The sequence below is a fragment of the Ochotona curzoniae genome, unplaced genomic scaffold (genome assembly GCF_017591425.1).
Source record: "Ochotona curzoniae isolate NIBS_2020 unplaced genomic scaffold, NIBS_Ocur_1.0 scaffold_4812, whole genome shotgun sequence".
Taxonomy (NCBI): domain Eukaryota; kingdom Metazoa; phylum Chordata; class Mammalia; order Lagomorpha; family Ochotonidae; genus Ochotona; species Ochotona curzoniae.
Genome location: NW_024467124.1, coordinates 1,197,828 through 1,210,570, shown reverse-complemented (window position 1 = coordinate 1,210,570; position 12,743 = coordinate 1,197,828). Strand labels below are relative to the sequence as shown.

At 40.4% G+C, this 12,743-nt stretch overlaps 1 protein-coding gene across 3 annotated transcripts in view; it reads left to right on the top strand.

Annotated features, from left to right (window-relative positions):
• Positions 1–12,743, top strand: part of PTPRM (protein tyrosine phosphatase receptor type M) — a 773,655-nt gene that overhangs the window by 506,239 nt on the left and 254,673 nt on the right. For all 3 annotated transcript variants that reach the window (XM_040970558.1, XM_040970557.1, XM_040970559.1), the window contains 2 exons: positions 9,169–9,442; positions 10,327–10,363. In XM_040970558.1, coding sequence (XP_040826492.1) covers positions 9,169–9,442; positions 10,327–10,363 — 311 coding nt within the window. The remainder of the gene's footprint in view (positions 1–9,168; positions 9,443–10,326; positions 10,364–12,743) is intronic.

The following is a 12,743-nucleotide window of genomic DNA, read 5'->3' as shown; positions in this document are numbered from 1 at the left end:
CTCATTCTCTTCATCATTAGCTAGAGGAAATGATGGGAGATAGTTCCATGGGCAGCTGGTAAGCTAATGACCAGCACAGAGCTCTTACCTACTGCATGCAGGAAAATCTTGTACTGACTTGTAATGATAAAAGAAACATGTGGATAGCATGGGAGCCCCTTTTTGGGGATTCAAGTCTAGGTAAATTTTGGGGGAGATTCTAGGATCCTATTCTGGAATCTCAGTTATGTTCTGAGCAGCTTGTGATAGAGAAAAATGATTACAATAACACAAAGTGAATTGAAATTCTTACTTGGATTGAAAAGCCAGCGATATGTCATGCCTATGCTTGGTCTTCCATGAAATGACTTTCAGTCATCCAGGGCAGCGTTTCACAGTAGATCCACACTTGACAGCTAAAGGACCTGATATCAGAGAAATTGACCAAGTTTTTTGCTGAAACACCAAAGCCATGGGCCTTACACTTGATCTTTTATTTACAAGTACAAGGCTTAGGGATCTGCTTGGGAGCTGTGCTGCCTCCTCTTTTCCTTCCTTACTTCCTTGGGCAGGATCATCTGTGCAACAAGGTGGCTCCATTAGCTTTTGCAGACATGGACCATCATGAAAGTTGCTGCCATTTCTTGATTATCCTTGGCAATGCTAAAAAGACATGGATGAGACTGGCACCATGCTGTGGGCAAGGCCTCTGCCTGCAGGCCAGCATCCTTTATGGGCACCACTTTGAGTCTTGGCTGATCCGTTTCTGTTTCAGCTCCATGCTTATAGTCTGGGAAGGCAGCAGAGACTGGCACAAATTCTTGGGCTCTTGCATCCACCTGGGAGACCCAGAGGAAGTTCATGACATCGTGACTTTGGATACGCTCAGCTTTGGCCTCTGAGGCCATTTGGGGGGTAGAACATTTTGGATGGAAAAGTCTCATCTTCCTTCTCTCTCTATGTAAATCTGCCGTTTGGATTAAAAACAAGCAAATATTTTAAAAAGCACGCGGAACACCTCTGTTTCCAGGATATGATGTTTGGAATTTCTGGAATATAATCCTATTGCATCATTCATACCAGCATTGTTGTTGTCTTCTTCATTTCTACTTTTAGTCAATTTTTTTTTCTGTCAAGCTAAGCTCATTACAATCTGCTGAATGTTTAGAAATACGATTTTGAAAACTTGGAAGACTCAGACTAAATGAAATGAGTGTTTATTATTTGCATCAGACTAATTGATCCTTTGTTATGGAAATGTATAAGGGGGTCTTCAAAAAGTTCATAGGAAGCATGTACTCCAAAAAAAGGCTATGGGTGGGTTTCAGAATTCTTTTGCATCAAAATAAGCTTGCTTCGAATTCCATTTGCCATGAGCTTTTTGAAAATATGTTCTTTTTCCTTTTACCATTTTAGTATTCTCCACAGAACCAAGAGAGAAAATGTCACCTCCTTTGATTTGCTTCTGAAGAACTTTTTAATTGTTCCCTTTTGCTTCTTGAAGAAATATAATTTGCAGAACATCTTGTCACTGTGTTCAAACCTTTTGAAAAGGTCCTCTCCTTGGTTGCAGTTGTTTAAGGGAAAGGGCTCTGACTTCCCACCTAATCATTTTTCTTTCCCCATTGGGTATACGTCATCACAAAGATCAAAATGTCATTTCTTGATAAAGCTGCCATTTCTATATTCCTCTATCAGCTAGTTTTTATTATTACTTTATTGCTGCATGGCCACAGTGTGTGGTGACAAAAGGCACGAACTCCCTGACTAAACTCCCACCTGCTTTTCACTGAGTTTTATTGTATTAGAAAATGAGACTGTGGATTCTGGTGCTGCCAGGAAAAAAGATGACTTTTATTAATGTTGCTTCTAGGATGACAATGTCAGTCATCTGTTAGAAAATTCATTTTGAAAACCAAGTTTGTTCCTCAAGAACTCTTGAAAAGAAGCTTTAAAAATGGCAAGAGAAGATCATAATAATAGAGTAGCTGGATTTGAACATTTATACAATGAAGCCGAATATAACTTTCTCTTCAGCTTCACTTCACATTTTCTTTGTGCATGAAAATAGCTTCTCCTCACCTGTTTTTCAAATTTTCTCTGCCACATAATCTCTGAAGGGCACTATGTATGAGACCAGAGGTCCAGAGTATTACCTGGGCTTCAGGGCAAGTGCACGCGTGGCACAGGCCCCGTCTGGGGGCAGAGCTGGCCAGGCCTTTTGTGGGGAGATGGCCAGAGAGGCTGCCTGGAGGCAGGGACCGTTGTTAACTTCCATGTCCCCGTAATGAACCAATGGAATACCAATGTGATACTTTGATTTAACCTTAATGGTAGAGGTAGATATCAAGAAAATACTGTAATTGAGACATTTTAGATCTTGTCATGGAGGTAGAAAAAAATAATACCCATTTTTTTAATAATGATTTGAGGAGAGGCTAAAGAGATCTAACAGCCAAACAAGAACATTCCTCCCCTGCGGTCCTAACCATGGCCAGCTTTGGAAAATCAAGGCTGCAAGTTTCCATTGTCTACAATGTGGTTCTGCCAGATATCAGGCACAATGGGAATTGAGTGAAGAAAATGACATTCTTGGGGTTAACCCCAAGTATAACTCTGGGGACTTATGACTCCTGCCTGCCACACCATGGCAGGAATTTTGATAGGGCCCAGCTGTGCCCTTCCACCTCTGTGTGACTGATGGAGGGGTGTTTGCAAGTGGTCAGAGAGAAATGGAGTTGACACTGGCACTCTGATAACATTGGCTGTTGGGTGCTGTTGTGTAGTGACTGCAGGGAATGCTGGGTGGGTGCTGCCCGTGTTGCAACAGCCTTCAGGTGTTACTGGCCGGTTAGAAGGACTGGACACTTGGTCCAGGCCAGATGCCCTCAAAGGAGCAGAAGCTAAAAAAACATTTTGATTAGAGGTGAACACCCTCCTGGCTCCTGTTATTTTGTTGTTTATGCAAACTCTTATGATTAGGTCGTTGTCATAGTTATTGTAGGTATGATCTGTTCCCTGAATCTTTTAGAATGGGCTTTTCAGTGACAGAAGTAGTCTGAAGAGTATTTTACTCCTCCCTTATACCTGGCACTTGATCTGAGATGTGATGAATATATAGAGGTTGAGTGAGACATGATCTAGCATCTGGGAGTGACAAAATCCCAGAGCTTGAAAGGACCCTTGTTCACTGCAAGATGTACTTGCAAAGCTGGAACAGTCCCTGTGGATGGATTCTTGTGTCAGTGCCATCTCAACGGCATCCCATTGGTCACCCCTACCCGCCTTTAATGGACACTTTTCCATCCGATGCACCTGCTTGTTGCAGTAACACTTCTTGGGATCATAGGATTCTAAATTGAGTGCAGCACAGTCATTCCAGAATGAAGATATGTGATATTCCTTTGATAGTCTTCCATTTCTGTTTTTATTCAGCTCACTAAGGCTATGTAAAAAAGCATGGCTTAATCATAACTGACATATACTGAATTATAATTCTTATAATTGTGTGTTTGTTATGAAATTGTCATGATTAGGATAAGTTTGGTAGAAAGAGAAAGGCGAAGGAAAATGTCTTTGCTTGTGAAAAGGGAGCAAGATCATTTTTAAAGATGTTCTATCTTGGACTAATGTTCTCAAAATGCAGTTCCCATTGTGAGGATTAATGACAGGTGGACTTTCACGGAGCTCAGCCTGGCTCTAATGTACTTTTTTTTTTTATTATTCCAAACCTCTGTAACTAAAGAACTTTTTTTCACCCTGTCCTTTGTTCACAATATGGGACTGTAATTGAGTTCATATTTCTCACCCAACCTTTCAGCTGCAATTAATATTTTATTATATCAGATTTTATTCCTAACTAGCAGACCAATAGAGCAATTGAGCTGCATGCTTGCACATGCGCTCACACATACACGTGTGCACACACATACACACACATACCACAGAGTGATAGTAACTTACAGGTGCCCGGCAGGCTCCCTGTAATGAATTTCAGCCAAGAGAATAAAATGTGCTTTTGGTGGCCTGCAGCTGTTCCACAGCAGTTTATAGTCTATCTTATCTAGAGGATTGCTGGCAGAATAGCAGATCCTGGAGGTCCATATACAGTGTGTACTATGCTGCCCAGTGCCCATTGTGTGTGCTGCCCATTGCTATTTCATAATTAATAAACGAGACTCCGTAAATCACTCTTCATGACAGTGTTACGTGCCGGACTGCAAAGAATTGTTGCTAAGAAGTCAAACTCCATGAATGCCAACCTAATTTATTTTCCCCTCATTTAAGACTACTGATAGATTTGTAAAAACTTAATTCAATTTAAGCTGGTCATTCAAAGTATTAAGGCGTCATTTCTATGAATGCTGCCAGATATTAGAAAGAAGATGAATAAATGCTGAATGAATAGGAAGAAAACAAATTACGTGTAATCAAGTAGCAATACACCCTAATAATATTTAGCAAACTTTGTGTGTTGCTAATACTCTAAAAATTGATTGTTAGGAAGATATGAATACTTCCTACACAATAAATAATGTGGACCAAATGCAAATCGAGCCAAAATGTCCCTATCAGTTGCCATGGAATGTCTGATGTCCTGGGAATTCTCAGAAAGGCTGATTTTAGAGGAATAACTGAAGCCACAATGAGAGGGTCATTACTTCTCTCCCTGTCTCCCTTCCTCCGTGCCCCTCCCTTGCTACCCAGTGGGATAACCCTCCAATATTTGCTGGTAAGAATTAGGATAACTGGATAAGAAAAATGAACTTACAACTAAAGATTTAATGTTAAAATGCATTACAACAAAACGTTTAAGTCAATTTCAGATCTGCAGCAGGCTTCCCGTCAACTATATAAAAGGGAAAAACTAAAAAACATTTTTATAACATTTGAACTTTCTGATTTTAAAAAAAGTGCATAAAGATGTTCAGATGTTCTTTTCTGGATTCTCCTTCATGTGTTACTTCATATAAATGCACATTTCTTATTCTGGTAAAGGCTTTAGATTTGTGTTGTAGAAAAGACTAGCATAAATTAAACTTGAAATTAAATTTCATTCCATAGGAAAGTTCTGATATAGTGATGTCACATTTTTTGGGTAGATTTATCTTCACCATGGATTATGCTTTAATATTGCAAATGCCAGAGGAAGATTTTATGTTACTTTAAATTCCAGAATAGTGTAGAGTAGGGCTGAGAATGGTACAGCTTTAATAAACAAAGGGAAATGAGTAATACATTAAAAGGGTAATAGAATTTTAATCTCACACACTCAGCGAGAAACGTCTGATTGGTTTTCCATCCTTTAAAGGGAATGCTTTCTTAAAAACAAAACAAAACAAAAACAAAACAAATCTTTATAGAGCAAAGCATTCAAACAGTAAGATTTTCAAAGGCACTTTTAAGATTATGATTGTGGGTGAAAAGACTTTGCGAAATTCATTAGTGAAATGATGCCATTTGTGCCAGCTGGGAAACATAGCAGCCATAACATTCAGTCAAGGTAGCATTGACCAGGATGCTGGTAATGTGTTAATTTTCATCAGAGACAGCAGTGGAAGGCAATTGGGCAGCAGAAAGGATTTAGCTATTTTTCATTAGCACTTAGACTTTGATAAAGGGGAATAGAAAAGAGCTGCTTGACCTTTCAGTACTTAAATTATTAAAGAGCAAATAGATTTGAGGTCTGGATGCTTGCAAATCTAATTTGTCTTGTGGAGCAAGGATGAAAAGACATTTGGGGTTTGAAATTGCTCCAGTCAACTTAGTGCTTTCTTTAATATATCTGAAGATGAGGAGATGGTAGCCATTTAAAAGTAATATGTCTGGAGGAGAGTGTATAATATAATGCACACCAGCTGGCTAAAAGGGAGGCCCATTAAATGATCATTTAATTCTCAAGTTTGCATCTCATCTTCATTAAAATACTGCTTTAAAATTTTTGGTTTTTTCAATCATATTTGCTTAAATGATATTTAAATTACAAAACAAAATTTCGTTTCATTAGAAATGTTTCATTAAAGTAGGACAATGCCTAGGATTAAGTAGATACTCAACACACATTTGTTGAATCATTATGTATAGGGACACCCACACATTATGTGTATTAATGACGTTGGGGAAAAGAGAGAGATGAGAGGTGAGAGGTGAAGGGGATAGAATGGGGAAGGAAGCAGAGGCACAGTATTTGATTCTCATTGGGCCTATTATTTAATTGTGGATTCTTGGGATAGATCTAAAATCTTACCCACATCCTCTTATCACTAAGCCTTTTTCTAAGCAGTTTCTTCCTCCATTAGCTGTAAATAAATATGAAATGATTTATCTCAGTAAAGCAAAGTGTATTTGTAAATATCACTGTGCTGTTTCCTACTGGCACATCTGCTGCTGTATAACATACCCATAAAGAAAAGTGGAATGACTTCTGGGTGATACGTATGTCCGGAGCTTCATTCTTCGTGTTCTAAGACACAAACGTGTCTAGCATGCAGTTCTCCTCTTGGAGTTCACACAAAACGATCATGCTCTGGCCTAGTAACTGTCCTCACAAAACGTGTGCTTTTGTGAATTTGAATCAGCAAGGATGTGAAGATGAAGGAACAAATCATGAATCCCAGAAAATGGATTTTATCATGGAGAGGGCACCTGTGTAGAAACAGAGTTCAGTGTCGTCGGGGAGGACAGCATGGCAGTGGTGCTGCTGAGGCCCAACAGGCTAAAGGAGTAGAAGCAGACGTTTGTGGCAAGAGAACCCAGGATTTCAGAGCTAAGAAAGGCCAGAAGGTGCTATGTTTGATTTTCATGTGGCTGAGTTAGAATTAGGAGAGAGCGCCTTGCGGGTACCGAGAGGTGAGAGGACAGTCGTGTGGGGTTGACACAAGGCAATGTACTGAAGTCTCTGCAGGGTACTAAGACTCATTCATAGTGCGGATACAGGTGGCGGAAGGGACAAAGTGCAGAGGTAACTTGGACATCTTACAATTGGATCTAAGAAAGGGATTCTTGACTCCTTAGCCACCCCAGGACAGCACTGGAATAAAATGGCCCTTTAACTCTAAACTTGAATGTTTTTTTCTCTTTGCCTTTTTGTTGTTGTTGTTTGTTGGTTTTTTTATTTCAAGGCAGAGTAAAGTGAGATAGAAAGCTACTATCTGCTGGTTCACTTTCCAGGTAGCTGCCACAGCCCGGACGGGGCCAGGCTCAAGTCTAGAGTCATGTACTCAATCCAGATCCCTGGTGTGGATGGACTCATGTACTTGGAACATGACGTGCTGCCTCCCAGGGTCTGCATTAGCAAAAATTAAAAGCCAGAGCTGAAAAGTGGCACTCCCATATGAAGCACACATGTCCAAACCAGTGTCTTCATGACTTGGGCAGTTGCCACCTCTGAGACCTCAGTTTTCTCATGAGTAAAATGGGAAAAAAAATGAAAATGTGTGCTCCTTACTTTTCCTCACATGTGTGTTCATCTGTCTGGGGTGTCCGATGTAGGGGTTCCCTAGAAGTTGGTTTTAAATGGAAAGTTTGAAAATTGTGTCACATAGCAGAAGAATGCTTGAAGGAAATCAGTGTTAAAATCAGGAGCAGGCATTTGTCCTAGTGGGTAGGATGCTCACATCCAGGTCTGAGTGCTGGGTTCAAGTCCTGGCTCCACTCCTAATTCTGGTTTCTGCTAATGGATACCCTGGAGAACAGGAAGCAGTGGCTCCAATAGTTGAATTCTTGCTATTCACGTGGAAGACACAAATTGAATCCCCACGTCCCAGCTTCCACCTGACCTGTCCACAGCCATTGCGCGCCTTTGAAGAATGAGTCACATAATGGTAGTTTGGGTATTCAAATAGAAAAACGGATGTTAGGGTTCTCTTCTGCAACATTCTTTTGGTTTTATGTCAGTCATTAAGATTAGCCATCCATGCCTTGCTGGAAGAAGTGCCACAGACTTCGCTGATATGTTTTTCAAAAAGAAGCTGAGGAGGCAAGGGAAAGATATCAAGGTCTGCTCTTCCTTTTTATGTGTTTCTGTGTCCTTGCAGGAGGAAGTTTCTTCCACATTTGGTGGAATAACTTGCATGGCTAATAGATCACCACTGATGTTGGGAAGGAAGTGTTGTGTTTTTGTAAATATATATTACCACTTATATCAACACTCATTACATCATCACACTAGATATTTGCTGAACTGTCTACTGAGCAAACACTCCTATGTTCTAAACAATTGATCTTTAGTTGGGCACCATTTCAGATTGAATGGTGGCATGCATCTAGTTCCTACATGTGTTAGGTGGTTCTTCTGCATACAGATTCTGAGTTCACACAGACAAGAACAGAGATGCATGGTAAACAGGGTTGGCAGGATGCCCCTTTTCTAGTACCTCTTGGATGATAGCATTGTTCCAGGGAATTGTAGCACTTTCCTGTCCATCAAATGTAAATATCTTAATTCTTTAAAAGCCCCTCAAGTTCAAGGCATCTCCCATTCCCCTAAGGTTACATCAAAATTCAGAACATATGCAGACTCCAGGTCCCCATTTGTCATGGGACCAACATTCTTGCTAGTATGTTTGGAAAGGGTCTTTTTCCATCCAAGGAGTCTTGGTTATGCTCTCCTCTGATGAATCACCTGTGACCCAAGGTCTTGGCTTGTGAGATTCTGTTCCCTTGCCTCTGCTTTCCTCTTTCCGCTGACCGAGGGAAGTGTGAGGCAATATGAGAAATCAGGGAAAGGTTAATGTGAGTTCTGTGCATTGTATCATATGACGTGGTGAAACTTCACATGTGGTCAGTCAAATATCACTGAACAAAATAACTTTTTAAAAAAATGAACTTACATGTAATTTCCTTTACCTGGTAAACAGAACTAATTGTATATGTAATTGATTTAATTACATGGCGGGAAAATATGTTACTGTACTGTTCATAAGCAACAGAGAGCATCATTTAGAGATACTCGAGTTTTATTTCTCCTGATACACTGTGTGAATGTGTGTGGGAGCATCCCAAGGAAGGCAGCCTCCTGTCCCCTTCAATAGGCAAGTGTTGAGTGAAGCTCTGTGAAGAACCGGGCATTTGCTATTGACCGCATGCCACATGCTCTTTATTGTGGACATCCTGGGCATCCTGTTTCAAAACAGACTGGTTCAACTCAGATAAAACAAAATGACATTGATAATCCTCTTTGATTTCTAGTGTCTATCAAATCGTTGTTGAGGAGGAACGTCCCCGAAGAACTAAAAAGACGACGGAAATCTTGAAGTGCTACCCAGTGCCTATTCACTTCCAGAACGCTTCCATACTGAACTCGCAGTACTACTTCGCTGCAGAGTTTCCAGCAGACAGCCTCCAAGCGGCTCAGCCTTTCACCATTGGTGATAATAAGACCTATAATGGATACTGGAACACTCCCCTGCTCCCCCATAAAAGCTACAGAATTTACTTCCAAGCTGCTAGCAGAGCCAATGGGGTAAGTTTCATAGATAATGTTACCTTTGGCTATTTGAGAACCTAGGGTAAGGAAGAAAGAAGAATAGAATCTTGGTTTTATGTGTTGTTTTCTTGTAAGCACTTTTTTTTCCTCCTTAAAATTATTTGATCTAAAAGACCTTATAGAAATAAAAGACTGTATCATCTTTGGAAAGATGGAAGTATATTGTTAGCGTGAAGAGGTTTTCTTTTTTTTCAGTTTCTTTCTTGTTACAAAATGTTGGCTAGCCATTTGTTTAGCTGATGGTTTCTCAGCAAGATGTTGTAGCTATGCAGAGCCATTGAACCCCAGTGGAGATACAGTGAGATTCAGAGCATCTGTCTTTCCTGCATTGTCCACAACTAGGGCTGTGACTCAATTAGATATCCTTTGAAGGTCTAGATGAAAACCATTCAGTCACTTTTGAACTCCAAAACCCCTTCCTGCGCAAACTGATCCAGAACTCTGATCAGCAGTTTTAAATCCTCGCTAGAGAGATGGAAACATGTTCCAGGTAGTTGCTGGCTTCTCTTCCATGCTGCACAGGGGCAGTTAGCTTTGTCAAACTGACTCTGACTGGAGGAGGCATCCCTCCTTCTCCAGAACTGCCTGCAGTGGAGCCAGGCTTGGTGTGAGGATGGGATCCGGGCATCAGATGAGTGTTTTGGTTTAGCTGCTTCCTCCTCACTGACTCAGAAGTTCCCAACATCCCTGCACTGGGCTCAGGAAAGGTTCTTGAGTGTCATTCAAAGGGTAATTGTGTGATTAAACCCACCCTGGGAAGAATTAGATCCTTACTTGTCTGTAATTTCACTGGACAACGGGAATGTTTGCTGTTTAAATAGAGCACAAGTAGTAATTTCTCTCTTCTTTATTTGACGCAGGAAACCAAAATAGACTGTGTGCGAGTGGCCACAAAAGGTAAGTTGAAATTGTGAGGTGTTCTCTTAGTTTATGTCTCTTACTTTATTTTAAGCCTCATTTCGTAACTTCTTAAAATATAACTTCTTTGGAATAAATGTCTGTGAATGTTTTATATATGTTTACATATATATGCGAGTGTCTATTAAGATCATAAGACAATTTCATATGGATGCCTTTTAAAATAAGAAGTGAAAGTACTGGGTTTCCAGAAGTTTAAAATGGTAATCTCTTAAAATATGCTTTTTTAAAATAAATTTTTTTATGTCAGTGCACATTTTTATGAAACCATAATACCATAGGATCATGTCTGCTGGTGCCATAGGTAGTGACTCTTCCTAATCAACGGAGTGAAAGATCACTGGCCAATTTTAAGTGATGATCTAGTTTTTACAGTGCTATACAATGACATCTACAGGGATTTTTGCACAATGCGTGTGCCTCTGAACCCAAGAGCCAGATGAACCTCTGTCTCCCAGGCCTGGCTGAGATTTTGAGAAAATATGACCAAGGCTGAGCTGTAGAAGGGGTGGGATGCATCACCGTAGGCTCTCACACCTCACCCCTTAGAGAAGAAGGTGCAGATGTGTGTCCATGTGTCTGAGCGGTAGCGTCTTGCCAACCTTACAGTGTTGCATTCACCATCACATATGGCTGCATAGGAGAAAATACATCAAGAGATTCTAACATGCTGTGTTAAAATGCGACATTATAAATTAACATTTGCAGTTAAACATACTCTTCCAGACCATGAGAGAAACCATGACTGTGGTAGAGAAGTTCTGTGTTACTTCATGTAGGAAGGACGGTGAAAAGGCAGCACTGGGTCTATGCATGAGCTTTTATCAGGCCATACCTGATGAGTTTTGTTGGATGAAAGTGTCTTTTAATTGCTCCTGAACTTATAGGTGACACAGTTTGAATAAACATTTTCAAGGTGCTCACTAGATTTTTGGTTTCAGGAAGACTTATGGCTTTTATGATTATTATTATCATTATTATTCAGTTCTAGCTCAGCTAGCGTTTTGTGGTTTGTTAGGTGTCACACATTGAATGAAGCCTTACCTCATTTCCATTTTTCTTTTCCTCACGAGATTATAGTTCCAGTTCCAAGAATCTTAGATAGATAGACAGACATTTTTAAAACTTCAACTGTGTATATCATGGCATACCTGATTAAATGCCCTAGTTTATAGAAGTATATGAATAATAAGTGAAAGTATGGCTGTTTCATAAGCTGCCATGCAGTAATATTAGACACTTGTTACAAAGTTCTTGGATATGAGATCCAGCTCATGGCCTGTACTCAAGAACAGAAAATGAAACAGTATAGGAATATATCCTCCTTACCCTTAAGGTCTCCAGCTGAGTTCTAGGGCTTCTGGTTTATAATACCTCAGGTTTAACATCACAGCTGCAAGCTCTGGAAGCACTTTGATATGTGCATTCTTATGTATTGACCACCACTATGAAAATGGATCAAGAGGAACTCTTACTCTTTTTTTTTTTAAGATTTATTTATTTTTACTGGAAAGGCAGATATACAGAGAGGAGGAGAGACAGAGAGGAAGATCTTCCGTCCGATGATTCACTCCCCAAACGGCCGCAACAGCTGGAGCTGAGCCAATCCAGAGCCAGGAGCCAGGAGCTCTTCTGGATCTCCCACGTGGGTGCAGGGTCCCAAGGCTTTGGGCCGTCCTCGACTGCTTTCCCAGGGCACAAGTAGGGAGCTGGATGGGAAGTGGGGCCTCCGGGATTAGAACCGGTGACCATATGGGATCCCGGTGTATACGAGGCGAGGACTTTAACCACTACACTATCACGCTGGGCCCTACTCTTATTTTTAAGATGAAGAAAATGCATATTCTTAGAGATGAATTGATTTACAAGGGTCACTCGGCTAATAGTCTGTTCATCCAAGGCTTGATCCCACTCATTTTGGTGCCTACCAGTGCTTCTTTCACCCAGCGAAAGCTCTGGCCAATGACAGGATTGTGTAGCGTAAGCATCTGGCCTCCCCTTTATTAGAATTGAGTCACTGCCCAATTTACTGTGAAAACGGTACAATATCTGTCATCATGCTTGTGGATAAATAATTATATAACTAACACTCTAGTAAATATGGAAACATGACAAGTTTGCTGTTTTCACAATAGATTGAATTAGAGGGTGATTTGGATCATTTTCTTCCATCAATATTGTAATTTGTTTTTTAATTCACCAAAAGATGATTAGGCAATCAGATGACCTGACTGACTCATTTTCCCTGCTCATATTTTCTGAGTCATTTGCAAACATTTACACAGTAAGGAGCTATCCAAATAACCTCTTTTGGGGGAAAGAAGGAAACGAGTTTTAATAGCCGCTGCATAGCATTGTC